The sequence below is a fragment of the Enoplosus armatus genome, chromosome 22 (genome assembly GCF_043641665.1).
Source record: "Enoplosus armatus isolate fEnoArm2 chromosome 22, fEnoArm2.hap1, whole genome shotgun sequence".
NCBI classification, from domain to species: domain Eukaryota; kingdom Metazoa; phylum Chordata; class Actinopteri; order Centrarchiformes; family Enoplosidae; genus Enoplosus; species Enoplosus armatus.
The window spans coordinates 13,670,257-13,691,333 of NC_092201.1; the positions used below are offsets into that span (position 1 = coordinate 13,670,257).

General features: G+C 41.8%; 1 protein-coding gene across 1 annotated transcript in view; it reads right to left on the minus strand.

Moving 5' to 3' along the window:
- Positions 1-5,727: 5,727 nt before the first annotated feature.
- The window catches only part of rerg (RAS-like, estrogen-regulated, growth inhibitor), a 35,045-nt gene continuing 19,695 nt past the window's right edge, over positions 5,728-21,077 (minus strand). The window contains exons 3-5 of the mRNA XM_070929003.1: positions 15,714-15,770; positions 9,448-9,521; positions 5,728-7,202 (exon numbers count right to left, since the gene is read on the minus strand). Coding sequence (XP_070785104.1) covers positions 6,792-7,202; positions 9,448-9,521; positions 15,714-15,770 — 542 coding nt within the window. The 3' untranslated portion in view covers positions 5,728-6,791. The remainder of the gene's footprint in view (positions 7,203-9,447; positions 9,522-15,713; positions 15,771-21,077) is intronic.

Genomic DNA, 21,077 nt, shown 5'->3' on the forward strand with positions numbered 1-21,077 from the left:
AATGGGTTATAAACTCGCCCGCCACTTCTCAGTTCAAGGACTTCAAACCGGCTGTGACAGCTAATGGTTTAAAAACAACAAAAAACAACACAAAAACAAATTGTAAATATGCTTGACAAAACAGTCTTACCTCAAGGTCCATTCAAAGATCACCATTTAGTAGCTCTTAGGGACTATTTGACCACATTACATGATCTTCATCAAAACATGAGGTGAGATTGTGTTGTCAACTTCTGTTTCAAAGGGCAGGAATTAACTTTTATGCCAACATGGACAAAAGTCCCGGAAGTGCTCAGGGACCCGAACGGCTACTAAATGGACCGTGAGATGGGATTGTTGTTTTCCGAGGTCAAAAATGAACTTTGTAACTCAATAAATATCCTTGTTTTCATGAACTGCACACAACCCAACTTTATTCCAAAGGAAGTGAAGGGGCAAAAGAGGAAAAGGACACAAAATCTTTTCCAAAGCATATCTGATTTTCTTACTTTACGGAGAAAAGAAGAAAGAAAAGAAAAATCAAACAAACAGGAACTGGTAGGAAAGGGCAAATACATATATATTAAAATATGGACCGGGTCAATAATGTCTTTTGTGTAATAACTGGTATCAATATGGTTAAATTAATAGTTTTATGAAGTGGTAAATTAATAATTTTATGAGGCAGCATCCTCCAGTGTCCTCCGTTTACAGCAGTCCGTGAACCTATCATGTTCCATTTCTTTGTTGTATATTGGCTAGTCAGGTGTCTGTCTTGTGTATTAGCCAATCGGTGATGAGTACTGTAACCTACCTGGAGCCATTGCTCTGCTACCTAGATGGGCGGGACTAAAGGGAAAGGGAAACAGAACGATGGAAAAACGGAGAAAACTGAGATAATGAACCCTGTATGTAAACTGTGTTAAGTCACTGTATGTTACTTAAGTTCAAATACAAAAGTTGTATATAGTTGGGTCACCCTGTAAAACGGGGAGCTAAGCCTAGCATGGAGCCGTTTTCTGTCCGTAATTTCACTAAATTGGCTCGTTCACTGCTGCTAGTTAGCTTCACTAACGTTAGCTTGGACTAGAAGAGTTTATGAGTGAGTATGGCGCCTGTCTCTAAACTGAATTCATGTGGACGTGTACAGATAAAAAGAAAAGAGGTTTTATTGGTGTTTGTGGATTTCTGGATAGTGTGCGTTGGTTTTTGTCAGGCGCACACCGCTGCTGTAGAGGTGCTCGGGACTTGGCGCCGCCAGAGGAGCCTGCATGCTGCACATGACCGTGGAGCCATGACGTGTTTCTGGAGGACCTGACCGACTGTCTCCCAGGAACTGTAATTACTGACGGGATACATTCAATGAGGATTCAGAGGAGCTCCGACGTACACATCAACAATGTGGTCCCGTAGACTGAGTTACAAAATTTCGGGTATGCAAACTTAATTTCTATTTTCAGTTTATTGTAAAGGAGTTGTGAACCAGTTGGTTTTGCTTATATTGTGTTTTGCACAAGAATGTGGCTATAGTAGATGCTAAGTGAATGTATAGGAGTTTGTAAGCTCACATTAACAGTATAGATATAAATTATGCTAAACAGGCCTCTCTGCACCCAAGACAGTCATGAGTCATAATGCTCAATTTGTTGTGATCGTAGAGACATCCTGAATGTAATATTACAGTAGATCCGTCTTCAGTTCACCTCTCATGCAAAGGTTTCAGTTAATGTTATGAGGTATGCCGCGCCTTACTGTAAAATGAGAATTGAGTGGGTGGGCTTCAACAAAAAAGAGCTAGCAAGACCATGGCCGCGAGGTTTCTGCATGATTTTATACAAGAGAAAATACTTCAAGGACGAAAACTAACTGGTTGGGTTGGCAAATGCACGTCTGGTTAACTTTGCCACCTCCGTTTTTGAGCAGCATACAGTGGCTTTTCTATGGAAACCATCCAGGACTGTCCCCCACACAGTGGGTGAGACAGTCCCAAACAGTGCTCGGCCAAACCAACGTTAGAATACTGTGCAAGTTTTCTACTGACTGCACCGCACCTCTCTGCTCTCCGCTCAGTTTAAATGTTGTTTTCACCCTAGGCAAATGTTTCAGGCAGACATTAGATATTTAAAAGATCATGAAAATACCTGCTACTGCATAACAGTGAAAAATAGTCTTTTGATTTGCAAAGGGAATGCTATGTGGCCAGATGTATATATAGTTTTTCAGTGTATGTGCAGACACGCAAAGTAGTATGAACTGAACCACTTAGTAGAAACATAACCAGCCAAGAGGCAGCAGGGGATTCAGCTGTATTTTATTTTGAAAATGCTGCTTACAGAAATGGCATCCACGTGTCTTAACCATAGTGATGCGCAGAAAGCCAAATCACAGCCGCCTGTCATGAAGTTTCACCAAGCTTGGTACTCATGGCCTGGACATCTCATCTCCTCCTCAAAATCAGAATCAGTTTTTTCTCCTTCTGCTTCCTCAAACCCTGGGAAGTTGCAGTCTCGCATCTTCGTGTTTGGCAGTACTTGCGTCACATCTACCCAGAAGCAAAGACCATACTGGCAGTGAGAGAACTGTGTGGGATCAATCCTCTGTGCTTCTCCCTATCATTCCCCCGCAGTGATTTCCATATCTCTCCCCAACGCCTGAATAGAGCGTCTTTTACCCATTGCAGTCGCCCTTTCCAACAAAGCCGCCATTTGTTTGTCTTTCTTCAGAGCGACGGAGGTTGAGGAGTGGGCCCACAGTGCCTCAAACTCCCAACCCCACTTAGCACAAACTTTCAGAGCATCACAGCATGACAGGAAGTTGAAGAGAGGATACACACACTAGCCCCCTCTCTTCTGGGGTGCCTTAAACACTTCTCCCTCCAACTACAGCAAGACAGCGTGACCTTCGGACGTCACGCACATACTCACCCACATTATTAATTTTTCATATATGATAATTTAATTGAAATATTTTGATATTAAATCTGCAAATCAATATTTTTATATTAAAAATATCTAATTTCCAGCCGCCAGCACCAAATGGCAGACAAGGTTAGCGCTTAGTTGGTGAACATTGTGGAGCATTTAGCACCCAAAGAGCCAGATATTTTCCTCACCAGTTGGTGGAGACCAACACGGAGCTAAAAGTATATTGAATACTGAATATTGGACTTCCATTCAACGGGTGGTCAGAAACACCACTTCAAATAAATGCTAATGTTGCTCCATGTCTGGTGGATGTGTAAATAAGCAACTGTTTGCTAACACGTTCTCCATGTCAACTTATACTGTAAGGTGATAATACTGGATGTCAGGTTTTTTTCGCTTGTTTTATTTCCCTCAAGTGGCCAAAGAAACAATGAATGCCTTAAATTCAATCACAGAAAACGTGAAATAGTGGGGGAAAGTTATTATCGCAGTATTTGTGTCGATCACAAAAAAGCTGGCTTTCAGAGATTTTGCTTGCTCAAAACTTTTACAAATGTTATGTCAGGATTTTTCCACTATTGCTGCTGAGAAATTATGTGTGTCCCTGTGTGCACTCTAAGCCTTGTGGGTGCACAGGAAACACACTAAAGTCTACAGAGACTTTTGGCCACCTGGGGCATCAAATCTGGTGTATGACCCTTTGGCCGCTACAGCTGAAGGTCAAAAGCTTCAGCAACATTCAAAACCGCTGCAGGGTGATGGGAGCTGATGGCCCTTCCCACCAGCCACATTCACTCATCTTTATGTTGTGTGAGACACAGCACGCCTGTTGCCTTCTCTTTTACAGTGATGAATTACCTTCACATACTACATTTGACTTTTTTTGTTTGGAACTGAAGGAGAGCACAACTGGTTTTAAAACAACTTTAAACAGCCAGAATTCATATCGCGGAAACAAAACCTTTTGTCCTTTACAGTCTTCGGCTGGTCAGGATGAGGAGGAGCAGTGTAGCTCCTTTCCCTGGTTATTATGGGATTTTTGCCTCTAGTAATTATCTGCCAGATAGCTGGGCCACTCCTTTCTGCTTCACCCAAACTAAAGAAAGCACTTTTTGTTTTTGTGTCCTCTCCCTGAGTCAGCAATCTGTTTGAAGTAATAGGGTGTATTTAGTGGGAGGTTTCCCTTTTTAACACAGTACTGCGTCAGAAGTTGGTAACAGTTTTAATTTTCTTGGCTAGTAAATGGGAAACGTAAGAGAAAGTTTGATTGAATAGGTTTTAATTTCAGGCCTCAGGGCAATAAAAATGAAAAGGAGGTGTATATTTTGAATTCCATATTGGCCAGAAAATGCTGCTGAACTGCTGAAATGGTGAACTACAACAACTGTACCAAGAATCCACCCAGTGTTGTCGGTGATTGTAACATGAGAAGGAAACCTTTCCTGTGTGTGTGAGTGTGAGAGAGAGAGAGAGAGAGAGAGAGAGACACACACACACACACACACACACACACAGAGTTTGTGAGAGTGTATGAATTATTTGCAACATGGATGTTTTGTTTCATTAAAAAAGGAATGATTGATGGGAGTTAGAAATATTGTAGTTCTATAAGTGTTATGTCCTTGTCCAAGGGGGTCCAGAAATATATTTAATTAATTGCAATTTCAGTTATAATCCACAAGATTTACATCCATTTATTCTATTTATTTATATCCAATTATTTCTCAACTACCATTCCTGTGGTAAATTCAGATTAATGTCTGATATTGATTTATATTATATTTTAGTTAATTCTACCCCCTAAATAATGCAGCTATACAGTGCATACTACAATAAGCCTACATTCAGTTAGTAAAGTAATTTAAATAAGTTTGACAGCTGAGTAGTTTAATAGTTTTCTATAATACGTTATAATACTTGAGTGCAGCGAGGAGGGGTTTCAGTGTGGATCTGCTGTGGCAGGAAGCTTTGGGGAGAAGTTAAGACAACCACTCTACATCTGCAGCGTGAACACAATACTCAAGCTCAGGTGCAGTTTCAACCAACAACAGAACTTTAGAGGGTTAATCTCCAAACTAGGTTGGAAAATACGACCGCAAATGGTGCATGGGTAGGGTGCGTTGGTAGGAGAAGGCCCAGGGGCTCATCGTCTCATAATCCCTCTATGCTGAAGCGTACGGTATATAGTAAACAGTTCAGCCAAAGAATAATATCCCCTTATCAGGTTGTTTCATTTCATTAGGCTGAAAATAATGATTAGGCTTTAGGTTCCCTCAAGAAAACACAATCTCTGAAAAAGCAAACATCAAATTCTTTGTCTTCTATTAAATCATCAAGAAATAATTGAGCACCTCCAAATTATGTGGTTACCCTTTTCATTAATGTCAGCTCTTAGCCTGTGTTGTCTGCCTTCTCCCTGATTACAGCTGAATCGGGCTGGAAAACCTGACAGGATATTTTACTGTCTTCTTTTATTGTTTGTGCACTTAGGTTTTGTTGAATCATTTGACATGTAAAAGGAAAAAAGGTTGAGATTTAAAACATGAACATTGCCACAAAATATTGGCATATGCCTTAGAAAGCTAGTTTGCAAATGATTTCAAGGAGTTTGATATAAATTATATGCTAAACAGTCTCAGTCTCTGCGCGTCTGGATACTGTCACTATGTAAATGTGACATTTGATGGTCTGGCTGTAGGCGTCCATATCAATCACAATGGTTGTTTTTTTGAAACTTAGTGCACCGATAAGTGCATCTGTGGAACATCATGCACCCTGCTTACATTGATGGCAACCAAACATATGGACTCGTTACGAGACAAACTGGTGGGATATAACTCAGTTTTTAATTACAAGTGCACAGCTGGTTGTTTTGATCGTACAGGTCACACACATAAAGAAAAAAACATATTACATTTCAACAATTACAGTATCTTCTACTGTAGATGCCTTTGGGTTCTGTACACACCTAAGACACAGCAGTGCTTAAGGCAATATACCATATCATACATACTGTAGTTTACAGTATTAAAGTTACAGCCATGAAGAACATCCCTGGAATGTGACATGTTGGGATGGACGGCGACTGCTTCCCCTTGCAGATTTAGAGAAAACAGCAAAAATGTTCTCTCATGAGCCTTGACAAGTTCTGAACCTGTGCTTTGGTTCCTTCAGGAAAAGATCTTGAGAACACGTCATGGACGAACACAGGGAGCCACTGCCGAACAGTTAATGGCAACAGAACATTGTGGACTTTATTACAAGGTTTGTTAAACGGACAGGAATTGACTCCGGGTCCTTCTCTAGGGTTGACATGGAGGATGAACAGTGGATCTACTTTTATCTAATAGTTCTCTGATCTTATTTCCTTTGACCACCGCTGACAGAACAGTTAAACACACGCGGGCCGAAGCACATCACAATATCCCCCGACAGACAAGATACAGAGAGGAAACTACGAATCTTCTCGTTTGACATCAATAAATGCTTGGATTCTTTGCATGCTAAATAGGACGGCTTGCATGCATCATTTTCAGACTGCCACCTGGCTTATTCATTGGCAGAGAGTTAGATGAGAGGATAAAAGAAAAAGGTTGAGAAGCTCACCATATCAATGATTTATCATGGATCGTCTCATATCTCACCAGTATCCAGGATTATTTTGATCCAGATAAGTGTGACATCATCATTTACCTCTTGCAGAGGGAAGAGATTTTGCACTTGGGACCTTTTTTTTATTTTTTTTATGGAAAATGATAAAGATGGTAAAGAACACATTCCACATTAATTCAGTCACATTTCGTCCATTTCTAAGCCAATGATTGCTTGAAACATTTACATGAGAAAATGTACATTTCTTGTGTCATCAGACGGTAGTCTGGCTCTTTCCTAGCTGCTGATCTTGGTCAGCATCTTGTTGATGGCCTGTTTGACGTGCGTGGTAGAGCTGCGGCGTCTGGCCTTGCCCTGCACGGCCTTGCGGCGCCTCACCTCGCGGCACAGCTCATGGAAAGCCTCGGCCACGGCGCCACCCTCGTTGGCACATGCTGAACATTCGTAGAAGGCGCAAGCCATTTCAGCTGCCAGCCGCTCACCTTCCTCTGTGCCCACCTGCCTGACATGGTCCAGATCGGACTTGTTCCCCACAAGGACCAGAGGCACGTTTTTTGGCTTCTTCACTTCCTCTAGGAGACTCCGAAGTGGCGCTACCTCCTCAAAGCTTCCCCTGTCTGTGATGTCGTACACAATGACAAATCCGTCACCCCAGCGCATGTGACCCTCCTTCTGCTGGATGTCCTCCTGAGATGAAAACAAAAAATCTGGTATTAAACTTAATTGTAACAATTTTGAAGACGTATAACATGGCAATTAGTCAGCTTTGAGGTGCTGGATTTGGTTACCTTTGGGCAGTTAGGCTACCTGTTTCCAGTCTTTGTGCTACGCTAAGCTCGCCGGCTGCAAGCTGTAGCTACATATCTACCTACCTATGAGTGTGGTATCGATCTTCTCATCTAACTCTCGGCAAGAAAGTGAATTTACCAAAATATATAACTATTCCTTCTAAATTGTGTGACAGAATTTTCAGTCCCGGCATACTTCTTCATCTCCATGTGACTTTTTGTGTTTGAACATAAAAAAAACGATTCAGTCTCGGCAGTTTTCAGCCGTGTATGTAACACATCTAGTTTCTTTATGGAGAAGCATTTGTGTTCAATTCCTGACTATTTCTCGCTGCTGTCTCCCACACCTGTTTAAACAGAAATTTAATTCTGCAGCCGTCTGAGGAACGTGACCATTCAGGCATGTGCTCCCAATTTGATCATGCTGAAGCAGTTCGTCTGGTTATAACAGGACTTAACTGGTCGTGTGGCAGACTTTAAATCGTAACCTGACTGGAGGGGAAGGCACACAGATCCTGATCTCATAGTCATTGATAGAGGAAGTTTAGAAAATACCACATCCATCCTGAGGACCGATGAGAAAGTTTGATGTCTGTATACCTGACCGACTTTTGAACTCTGAATTTATGAGCTACCATGAAGACTCCACCTCCACAAATCATGACAGACCATGCACAATGCTTTGATACAGTCAGAGGCAGGAGAGGCCTGACATCCAACGCAGCCATGTCTGGAAACATTCAGACCTCATCCTGATGCCAGTTGAAAATAGACTACATTGTAATGAGAGAGAGATGACTTGGCTGAAGTGTCGCAGGGGAAATCAGCTGCCAGCAGAACACCTACGCAGCACTGCAGCATATTTATCTTCAGCCAGAGGACTTACGCAAGCTCTCCCTCATGGCCACGATCCTGCAATGCTTCTGTCAGACGCCAGGAAATTACCACCTTTTAAGTGCCATTCTTCAAACAAGTGTCTTTCCAAAATACATGTCAAATATCTCCAAGGATAGCGAGGGCAAGGTGACACCTGAGCTTTCAAGTTGTGCATTAGAAACAAGTGGAGCCATCTCACTTTTTTTTTTTACGAAGAATAAACGTTAAAAGCTCAATACTCAAGTGAATGTTTTAAAGAATGGATTGTTTTGACGGTATATGGCAGATCTTCCTCATGTCCATTGTGCTTTCTTCCTCATTCATTCATCATTTCACCTTTTCAGTAATATAGAGTTTTATTTTATTTATGAGTTTTATTTTGTTTATAATAAAAACATTCACCGATTTATATAACATTGTCAGACTCACGATGGACAGTTTAAAGAAAAAGGATGCAGCACAGCCAGACATATCGCCTTTAGTTATTTCACACAGTCTTCTTCCTTTTCAAAACCTGGCACTTAAATGACCCACAATGCAACAGTGTGCAGCCACTGTGTTGTTTTCATTTTCGAACTTGTAGTCTTCAGCCCCAACCGACGCTGACTCAGTTGACATCCCTTGACACAGACGCACCTGTCACACCTGATTCACTTCATCACTTCACTTGTAAAACTCAATATTCAACCACATTAAAAAGACCAATACATTTGTCTTACAAAAATTGAAATTTAAAAAGTCTACATCTTCAGTAAATTATGTTGGAAATATGAGTGAATATGAAGATGAAGAAAGGTCAGTTACTCAATGAAAAGTACCACTCAGCCTGTGTATAATGTCTTTTGAGGCTGCAGAGGGAGCTTTCTGTAAGAAACATGATGATGATGATGATATCATCAGGGGTTTCTTGAGCCAGAATTAGACTTGAGACTTCAAATATTCAACAGTCGGTGTTAAGGGAGTCGAATGAAAGTACCCCTTAACAGTACCTTGGTTGATTTTAACTTGCAGCCATTACAAGCATCTGGAAGCGTAAGAGAATAATTTATGTTGGCAGGTACTTCACTTTGTTAGGACACTTACAGCACACTAACAATAGTACTCATATCAAGTGTGGTACTGTGGTAATCCTTCCTCTCCTGTACGGTATAGTCGGGATGAGTCGAAGGTGGTGGTGGAGAACTCAGGTCTTTTATATTTCTGTTTTTGACAAATGTAAATATTGGACACAAAGTTGGATTTAGGGACACAGGGATAATTTGTCTCACCTGACCTGCAGTGTCCAGAATCTCCATGGTTACAACCTCATCGTCAATGTTGGCTTGATGACGATATGTTGATTCTGTAAGACACAAAAGACAAGAAAAGAGTTAATCCAGTTTTTAAAAAGTGTGAATTGTGAATCATCATTTGATAATGGTGACACCTGATTCCTAACATTGTAATGCTTTTTTTAGTTACTATATTACACGTCACTATAAAGACTTTTAAAATGTGTGAACAATAAGTCATCTCTGTTGAATATATTTCCGCCTACTATGTTTTTGAATGATTCTAGTCCTTCCAGGTCACCGATGATATAAACTTGGCCCTTTGCACTGTCTGCTTGTATCTACTGGCCTACTGGCAAGTACTGCTGCCTAGCTTGATATAGCCAGACCAAATGCATTTGGCTTTAAAATGTGACTTATGTGTGAAGTGGACATCACTCATGTCCATGTTTTTCTGGAGACACTGGTTGAGCATTGTCATGGCGGGGAGCTTCTATTAGAGGCAGAACAAGGAAACACGCAGGCTTCTGCCTGGCTCAGACAGACACTGCATTGTTTAAAAAGGACATTATGTTTCCATTTTCCTTGGTTCCTTTTCCAGTAAATCATTTTTTGGCATTTTGGAGCCAAACGGGTTGTTTCAGCAGGTTGTTGGGCCTTCCTGGTTACTGTGTGATGTCTGACCCCTGCAATGACCTGGGCTTCACCTATAGCTGGTTTGAGATGAAGGATAAGAGCTTCTTATTCCTGGCACAGGAACACAGGTGTGAACTCTGACTGTGACCTTTCATTCCACCTTGGACTGCACAGGCGTTATCTCTTGAATTGGCCCCTTGTAAAAATCCCATCTGTGTAAACACCTCACAGAGAGCACTGAAGCCCCTGAAGCCCTCCTTGTAAAGGGAGAGATTCTGCTGGATTTTGCCATCATCTCGACCAGAGGGCTCAAGCCAGCTCTTTTAAAGCTTTTTGACTTTATGAATCTAGTCTTACAATTGCTTTCAGCTTGTGAGTCATGTCCTCTCCCCTCATGTCTTCTCTGGTATTCCTTGATGCATGGCTATTTTGTGAAGGGAGAATATTAGAAAGCGTAGTGAATCAAGAAATCAATATAAAAAGAAATCACAGGACTTCCTTTTTTTTCTTACTACATCTTGTTCCACCTGTCTCTTTTAACTTTTTGTGTTCAACGTTCTTTGTTCATTGGGTTGTTTCATGAAAGTAGCATAAATAAGAAATTACCTGGAGACAGTAAAAGTATTCAAATCAAAATCCAAAACACTACCAGACACTGAAAGTAGTCAAACTGTCAAACAAACAGCAGCAGGGAGTCTCACCAAAGTCTGCAGGCAGCAGGAATAATATCTGCAGGCAAGCAAACACTGAGTGTCCTGTCATGTCACTTATCAGTTTGTACTAAAACACTGTACGCCACATTAATCATGCTAAAGTTAAAAAAACAAACAATGATACTAAAAAACCTGTCAAAAAGAAGTTCAGATTCTCATTGAAAAGAAAGTTTAAAATAGCAGATTTGAAGCTCGTTGTTGCTCCAGTCTCTGCACGTCCACCCTGCTGTCTCCCAGGTGTGTTCACCTCTCTGGGGGATAAACTGCATCCTGTGACGTGAATGAAATGTCACAGAGAGCCAGAGGCAGAAGAAGAGTGGCAATTTATAGCTTTTTGGCTGGAGGCATGAGGAGCATCTGTGAGGAGGAGAACCAGAGTCTCACACAGTGACCCGTGGGACAGCCCCTATTTCGGGAGTCATCACTCTGTCAGCTGCAAACAGCACCCAATCTGTCCACGTCCACCCCTCCATGTATTTGTTGCTAAATGCACTGACAGGGGGGCAGAGCCGGGATGATTTAAGAAGCCCCACCATCCCATCTAAAAGTCTTGGAGAGAAAAGAAAGCAGTAATTTTCCTGGCAGCAAGCAATTCTTCCCTCATAATTCAAAACCCCTCACTGCCTGAAGGCTGTATTGGCAGAGGGTAGAAAGAGAAAGTGACACTCCAGACTTTAGGTGTCAAAACTGGAACCAGAATCCAGTCTGTTGATGTGGCTCGTCAATGCATGCTTCCCTCAACTGCTCCAATAACCAGAAAAAAACATGTTTGCCTCTTACACATTACACTTTACAGTGCTTTATTTCCAAAATGTTCACACCAGAAAGTCCACCTGCAATATGTATTGCAAAATTGAGCACTGTTATTGTGATGCCAAACCACAGACAAAGTAGCTCAGAGTTGATTTCTGAGTGCCAAAGGAAATTAGATTATGTAACTGGATGGTGTGCAGGGACAGAAATTAGTAAATACTAAACTCACTCACTAAACTAATCATTACTTATACACATTTTCATGTCTTTTTGCATCATTTATTGTGTCTAATAGATTAGAGTTTGAATAAGGCCGGAAATGAGAAAACGAACAAGTTGAATCACACAGCTTCCCAAATTATCTTCCTTCTTTGCTGACGTAGTGTCAGTGAAGTCGCCCACAGGTGTCTTTTAAAGAATGTCTGATGCTTTGGACTAGCTCCCATCTCTGCAGTCACTGGAGGAAATGTATACAGTGCATCCGGAAAGTATTCACGGCGCTTCACTTTTTCAACATTTTGTTATGTTACACCCTTATTCCAAAATGGATTAAATTAATTTTTTTCCTCAAAATTCTACACACAACACCCCATAATGACAATGTGAAAAAAGTTTTTTCGAAATTTTTGCAAATTTATTAAAAATAAAAAACTAAGAAATCACATGTACATAAGTATTCACAGCCTTTGCCATGAAGCTCAAAATTGAGCTCAGGTGCATCCTGTTTCCACTGATCATCCTTGAGATGTTTCTGCAGCTTAATTGGAGTCCACCTGTGGTAAATTCAGTTGATTGGACATGATTTGGAAAGGCACACACCTGTCTATATAAGGTCCCACAGTTGACAGTGCATGTCAGAGCACAAACCAAGCATGAAGTCAAAGGAATTGTCTGTAGACCTCCGAGACAGGATTGTCTCGAGGCACAAATCTGGGGAAGGTTACAGAAAAATTTCTGCTGCTTTGAAGGTCCCAATGAGCACAGTGGCCTCCATCATCCGTAAGTGGAAGAAGTTCGGAACCACCAGGACTCTTCCTAGAGCTGGCCGGCCATCTAAACTGAGTAATCGGGGGAGAAGGGCCTTAGTCAGGGAGGTGACCAAGAACCCGATGGTCACTCTGTCAGAGCTCCAGAGTTCCTCTGTGGAGAGAGGAGAACCTTCCAGAAGGACAACCATCTCTGCAGCAATCCACCAATCAGGCCTGTATGGTAGAGTGGCCAGACGGAAGCCACTCCTTAGTAAAAGGCACATAGCAGCCCGCCTGGAGTTTGCCAAAAGGCACCTGAAGGACTCTCAGACCATGAGAAACAAAATTCTCTGGTCTGATGAGACAAAGATTGAACTCTTTGGTGTGAATGCCAGGCGTCACGTTTGGAGGAAACCAGGCACCGCTCATCACCAGGCCAATACCATCCCTACAGTGAAGCATGGTGGTGGCAGCATCATGCTGTGGGGATGTTTTTCAGCGGCAGGAACTGGGAGACTAGTCAGGATAGAGGGAAAGATGAATGCAGCAAAGTACAGAGACATCCTGGATGAAAACCTGCTCCAGAGCGCTCTTGACCTCAGACTGGGGCGACGGTTTATCTTTCAGCAGGACAACGACCCTAAGCACACAGCCAAGATATCAAAGGAGTGGCTTCAGGACAACTCTGTGAATGTCCTTGAGTGGCCCAGCCAGAGCCCAGACTTGAATCCGATTGAACATCTCTGGAGAGATCTGAAAATGGCTGTGCACCGACGCTTCCCATCCAACCTGATGGAGCTTGAGAGGTGCTGCAAAGAGGAATGGGTGAAACTGCCCAAAGATAGGTGTGCCAAGCTTGTGGCATCATATTCAAAAAGACTTGAGGCTGTAATTGCTGCCAAAGGTGCATCAACAAAGTATTGAGCAAAGGCTGTGAATACTTATGTACATGTGATTTCTCAGGTTTTTTATTTTTAATAAATTTGCAAAAATCTCAAAAAAACTTTTTTCACGTTGTCATTATGGGGTGTTGTGTGTAGAATTTTGAGGAAAAAAATGAATTTAATCCATTTTGGTATAAGGCTGCAACATAACAAAATGTGGAAAAAGTGAAGCGCTGTGAATACTTTCCGGATGCACTGTATTTGTCTCTGAGACACCTGTCAGTGAAGCACTCCAAATCATAACTTAGGCTTAATATATGATTTAAATTAGTGTAGTTTTTTAAGTTGCCACAAGACACGCATTAGAAGAAAATACATTTGCTCTTGAAACCCTTACATTTTGCAGAATTTGTGTTTCACTTACACACAGCTGATCCCACATCTCCAACTACAAATGATAATAGAAATACACAATGTCAGATGGTATCAGATCTGTCAGGTAGTAGAAGTCTAACAACATCAATACACCTGACTTGCTTTTACTGTTAGATTTAAAATGTGCATGTCCAGTTTCTTTCTCGTTTCAGCCTTTATGCATTACTGATGCTCTCATCCAGCGTGTTTGACAGGAATCTGTAGATGCTTTGTTTCAAGGACACAGCAACAGTTTTAAGGAGGAACTTCACATTTACTTGAGCCAGCTGATGTGCTCACCTTCAGAGGCGTATGCAAACACCTGCTCGGGCAGACCCAGGACATGCTGGAGCAATGGTGTGCAAAGTACACATGAGTATGTGCTAATCAGCTAAATCTGGCATGGTCTGTTGTTGGAATAATATTCTAGCAACACAAAACCCTCCATGGCACATAAGTGACTGGCCCTGCACTGAAAGGACTACATTTCCCAGCAGGCCTGGGAACAACAGTGATTCTTCACTGTAGAAAAGAACATCTGTTTATGGCCCTGATCCAAATAAATAGGTAGACGATAAATGGAGATGTATGGTGAGCTGTAGGCACTGGAAGGCATATTGAGATAGATGAAGTGCAGCTCACGTTCTGGACCAGCACTCGCACATGCACACCCCCACCTGTGTGATATGCTCATAATAGACTTTTGATAATGTGTTGACCACTTCATGGGTAATTTCAGCCGGGCAGTCTGATTGGTCACAGACACCCTCCAACGGCGCTGTTATTCCCATTATGCACCTCAAGCTGTGCTTTCTTGGTTGTGACGCCAACTCTTGTGGTAACCAAGGAGGTAGTTATCACTCTTTTCTGCTCTCTGCTTTTTTTGTGTGTATGTGCTAAACCATGTACACTACTTGAAGCGACAATACACTACAAAAAAGCTTCAAAAAAGCTATCTAGGTAAAAGCCATCTATTATTATTATTGTGCTATATTCTGATGAAAGAAAATGAATCCCACACATTAATAAGTGTTCCGCCCTAAAATGTAATCTATGCCGAACAAAAACAAGTCATTCAATACATCGAAAATAAGTGTTCCTGTGTCGTCGCCCCAGCAGCTAGACGTATCTCAACAATTTCCCAGCCATATGTTGTGATGTGAAGCAGAGGGCGTAATGGCTATGAGACTGCAATCATCATGACGTTACGCGAAGAGGTGATTGATTTAAAAAAAGAGAGAATGGGCTCCCAATTACGCTCTGCTGAGCCGCTGCACCACATATCACTAAAAGCAGACATGGTATTGAGGAGAGCGCCATGTGAGCAATCCAGAGGTTCTGACCCGCCGTGTACAGCCAGGAAATGTGATGTTTTGTGCCCGGTAATTACAGTGTAGGGAATTGGCTTAATCAGTGTATAAAAAGGTCAACTCTATATTATGCACTGATGAGGGCAAAAAAAAAACCTCTTCTGCATTAAACCTGGTTGCATCATGAAATTAGCTTATTTGTTCTCTTGGCAAGAGTTAGATGAGAAGATTGATACCGCTCTCATACCTGTAGACTAAATATTAAGCTACAGCCAGTGCTTAGCTTAGCTTAGCATAAAGGCAAGAAGCCTGAGGAAACAGCTTGCCTGGCTCTATACAATGGTAAGAAAATCACAGCACCTCTACAGCACGCTAATTAACATGTTATGTCTTGTTTGTTTAATCTGTGCTGTGTAAAAACATCAATTTGAGGCTTGAAACTATTTCTTTCCAGGCCAACAGAGACTTAATGAAATCACTGTGCCTAGTCAACAAACATTTCCAGCATTAAGACTTCCCATAAAATCATCAGCTGACATCTGTATAGTTACAGTAGTAATAGAAACAGTTATCTTGTTGTCTTACCGAGTGTCGGGTCATATTCCCAGATGAAGCGTCTGGTCAGAAATCTCACCACCAAAGCTGCAGAGAACAACCGATAATAACATGTTCAGAATAGGAAAACAGCGCATGGAAAACATTGCAGTTTAGTTTTCATCGTTTCCAGAATATATTTATGTAGAGTTCTATAGGATTTTGTTATACACCATATTGTGTCTTGAGTGTGGATTTCACGACAAAATAAACTCTTAATGGTGCATGACCATCAGGCTGCTAATATGCACATCCACTGACAACATGTCTACTTCAATGGCTAATCAGCTGTGGATACACTTGTCATCTAAATGCTAATAAAAAAAAAAAAAGAGTTCAAACAGCCTTCTGGATGAAACATCGGCTCTCGAAGTTCATTAGCTGCTTCTCTTATAACAGAGTTACCGTGCTCTTTACAGCATCAGCCTTCGTCACAAATTAAAAAAGCAACATCCCCAGCAGGCCAGTGACTCACTATCTTAATGGTTTACCATCAACAAGTAATCAGCCACACGGAAGTGTTGATCTCCTTTATTTAGACCGAAGTAGGAGGCCATTACCTATGTGTCACGCAGAGCTACAAACCAAACAGCCTGTGTGCTATTTGTTAGAGTAAAAGTACCTGTAAAGACCGATTTGAAATGTGGACTCTAGGGCTGTGATGCAGGAGGTTTTGAGAGAAGTCTGGAAACTGAAAACTGAATTTGCCAATCAAAATGTGACAAAGCTCATACTTGGCTGTCTTGCTCAGCAGCACTTGGACTGTTTAATCTAGAAGCCACGATCCACTTTTCTATTTGATTTGTCTTAGCAGGGCCACACTAACCCCCATGCCTTCTCTGCTGCTTATTATGATACTACCATCCCCTGGTACTTCACAACTGAGCAATACAGTGATATCCAATTAAGACACCAAGCATCGTGCACCTCTTCACCCCCCAGGAAGTCACTGCAGGAGGTGCGTGCCTCAGTTCTGAAGCCGGTTATCTGAACACTGCAGCGTTTTCTCAGTTTACTTGGGTTAATGGGTTGGCATGATGCCACTGAGACTCCTCTAGGGGGGAGTAAATGTATTCCCTGCTGGATTAGGAAACAACGGAATACAAGGCTTCACAGGCACAAGCAATCATGCAGCTATTTATTAATGTCTTTTCCAGAGAAAATACGTTATATTCAAAGTCAAAGTAATGTTACGAAACTTAAAGCAATAGTTGGGAAATGCACTTTAATTGCTTTCTTGCAAGAGTGAAATGAAAAGATCGATACCACTCTCATGTCTGTGCACGAGGTGTGGAGCTCGAGCCAGGAGGCGATTAGCTTAGCTGAGCATAAAGAGTGGAAGCAGGGGGAAACAGCTAGTTTGGCTCTGCCCAAAAGAAAAATGTGACATTGTGCCATCTGTAGACCCAACAACCATGTAGAAACACGACAACGGTTGGTACTGTGCGTCTCTTTGCTCGTGCTTTTCAAATGAATAAAAACATTTTCCAGACTTTAGCAGACCCATATAGGAACCCTTTTTCTTTTCTTAATTCTTTGCCTTTTGTGAATTGTTTGCTAACACACGCAGACAAGCAAGTGTTCACACTTTAAATTCCACTTCTCTGCGGGAGCTGTCATGTGCCTGAGTGACTCCCAATGGGCCTGAGTGGTCCACTTGAGGCCAGGCGTGTATCTGTGTCCTCATGTCAACTGACTGAGCTGCTGCTTGTAGAAAAGAGACAATGGGGGAAACAGCTTTGCCTTTGAGAAAAACATCCATCTTGGCCAGGCCTGTTTTCCTCTCATAATTAGCCACGACAAGGAAGGGGAAGAAAACCTATTATGTCGGCCAGAGTGTCGCTGCCACGTTTCATTAGGCTCCTAAAGAACTCAAGTCCAGCCTTTGAGCTCAGGGCAGTGTTTGATGAAGACTGAGAGTCTGGTGCTCAAATGTTTCAATTTGTCATTCACACATATGGAGTAGCTGTGGAAAGCTTCATCCTACTCTCGTTTCACTCGGCAAAACGTTGCTTTTACTTCACAACACTACATCAGTTTACCTTTTCATTAGCATGAGCCCAGTGACTCGATCCGACATGTACAGAGAGTCAGGCAGGTCTTTTCATGTTGCACATACACATACACATATATTCTACTTATTTGTTATCAAAACAATAGCACCTTCAGACCACAGCAAATTCCTTGTAATGTATGTTACTTGGCAATAAACAGTTTCTGATTCTGATTCTGACACGTATATAGTTATTTTTTTCTCTTGTAACCCTCCTTTGTTGATTTTGTTCCTCTCTGAAACACATCCAATTCCCTTTCTTTCCTAACACACTTAATGTGTTCTCAGGCAAAGGAAGAGCGTGCCATGCAGCTTTCAATGACTCCCTGAATGAAGAACAGCAGCAGATAATTTGTCATGCTGTTGAAAAAGGCAGACTGACACGCACGTTCTTCTCCAGGCACATTTGCTTCTCTTGTTCAGCGCTGAATTTCCCACTGAGGTTATTTCATGGCGTTTCTGCTACAGTGGCACAGATTCCAGGTAGACAGAACAACCAATGGGGTGTGAAGTCCTTTCCTCATTAGAGGTAACTGTATCTCCTGCTTTTCACTGCCACTGGAAGAAATGTACACATGGAAGAGAGGAGCCTTTGTTAATGTGCGTCAATATGGACATTGTGGCCCAGATTCACTTAAGGTTTGAAGAGGGAATAATGTGCACTGTATCACCGAGCTGAGCAGATCACAAAGGCAGGCGATTCACTGTGTGCAGTGAGAGGAAAGCTGATAACCGTGCTGGTTTAAAAAAAAATGACAAAGGGTGCAGTGGTACCAAAACTGAAGCGTGTCAGGTGATGGACATTGTTTGCTGGAGCAGTGAGGCTTAATAAACAAAAACAAAAACCCAGTGCTCTAAGCTCAATTAACATGCAACAGTAGCACAGGCATAATGAGAAACACAGTAATGTCTGTTATACAGCAATATCTGACTTAAATCTGCAGTCATTCTTTTTTTGGCCACTAGAGGGAAGCGTTACAAGAGAAACGTTGACAAATGATCACCTTATTAAGTTGTTATGGTGAACGTGTTACCAAACAGTTGCAAATTCCACATCCAGCAGACACGGAGCATTCATTTGTAGTAATGTTTCTGGCAACCTGTTGAATGTAAGTCTATATTCATCAGAGCTTTATAGCTGGAAACAGATGCCTGCTGCGATTGGAAAGGGGGCTAATGAGAACTGCAGAACCCTGTGATAATTCTTTGTGGGTTTGTCACTACAAGCACTTTCACATTACACAAAGTAATTTGATCTATTGTGAACATAAACATATTGATTATAGCAGCTTTAGGTTTGCTTTAAGTTTGTTGATATTAGCTAACATTAGCCACCATGTCTCATTTCTCTTCCGTCTTCTTCCATGTAGATATCAGTTTGATATGCTCGGTAGCATCTTGAATAATCCCTGATTTGGATGTGGCTTGACATTTCTGCATGTTTGTTGATAGAGTTTACTGTTTAGATAGAAGGTGTCTGTTCAGGTAGCAGGTGTCAGTACAGTATCGGCAAGGGAGCTGAGGCGAGACACTTTGACAAGCACGCTGTCAGTATACTGACAGGTCTCATGTGACAACATGCTTGTCATCACCTGACAACTGACAGGAAAATATATTTTAAAATGAAATAACCCCTACTTCCCATTATAACTAGTGGCTACGAGGACATAATACAATAGAGGAGGTATGACATTAAGTGTATTTTTCACAAAAACCCTACATTTTTACATTTTGTACAGTGTTAGGGTAAAAATTGGGGTAGAGGAGGAGCAGTGTTGCCTCCAACACATACAGTGTGCTACTTACGGCTGTTGGAAAACTTGCCAAACCAGCCATGTTAACTGGGGCTGTTACCCAAATAATATCTGGTATCTGCCATGCTAACAAAATCAACACCCCATCACTTTCTGGAGATGGACTGTTGTGTTTCTCACATTCTCAAGCTGCAAGCTGATTTTCCGTGAGTAGAAAATCAATTTCTCCAACCCAGACTTCACAGGGCCGCTCTGAGTGGATGGATGGAGGAGTGCCGAGTTCTCAGATTTACGTCAAACACATCATCCGCGGGAGGTGTTTGCCAAAAGCCGCTTTTTTTTCTCAAAGTGACTTAATCACATTAGCAGCAGAATGTTGGACTAATTGCAAACAGAGCAAGAGCAATTAGCAGCGGCCATGGCCCTGTTCTGAGGCGGTGCTGTGTTACTCATTGAACAGTCTCTATTGATTCCCCACGGCCATCAGACGGACACCCGCGGCTCTTTGGTTCCCTTCGGCCACAAAAACACCTCTTTTACTGGCGGACAAGTAGACCTCTCCCAGTGCTGCGCAGCTGCAGTCAGGTTTTGTGCCTATTGTGTTCATGTCATGTCAGTTCATGTCACACAGGCCAGCTGTGCAGATAAGACTGGAGAGGGAATGGTTAGACTGGGTCTGACTGAAAAATCAGACAGCAGAAGCAAAAAACAGTACCCGCATTTCACTGAAGGACGAAGGTTAAACACAGTGAATCTATTCATGGAAAACGCCCTGTTTAGTGTGGCATACATACATTTGATGCTTGGTCCATATTTATACTGTATATGGACCGAACTTTCTCAGTGACTTCATGAATAACTTCATCGCTATTAATTCATCAGTGACATAAGATCTGCACCAAGACCTCTCGATATCATTCTGTTGTACATAGAATTCAATCTGATTTAGTCATCAGACTTGTTGTAAATTTGCTCCTCTGCTGGCAGGAGATGCAGTTTTTTCTTGTGTATTATGTGAATAGAAGACAGGTGAATCATTAACCAGACTCGGTGCTTCTGTAGCTTTATTGCATTTCTGTCAGAAGAAATGCTGTTGTCTTGGCAGACAAGAACCTACAATTTACACACAATGGACTAAGACATATGATGGAAACAGGAACCTTCCACCATTAAATCTATGCAATATATGCCCTCTTTTCTTTTACACTGCAAAACAAAATTTACATTTTTTTTCCACTTATGTCGGGTTGTTTGAGATTGTTGCTTGCTGCTTAAATGACTTTGAAATTACTATTTTTGTAGCAGATGATGTTGAGAAGAGGCTTATAGATAGCACTGCTTTGTGCAGTGATTATTGATTTGTGGTTTCCTGCAAGTTGAAAGGAAACTGAGGAAATTAGGACAATATTTTAGTTGTGTGGCTTTGCAGAGCCAGTTTTGTTAACGCTCAAGCATTTGTCTCAAACATCTATAGAGCTTTAGCCTTTATACAGGAGACAGTTGTTTGCCGAGGGCATCAGCTTCCGAGATGTGTAATGTCTTGCAAGA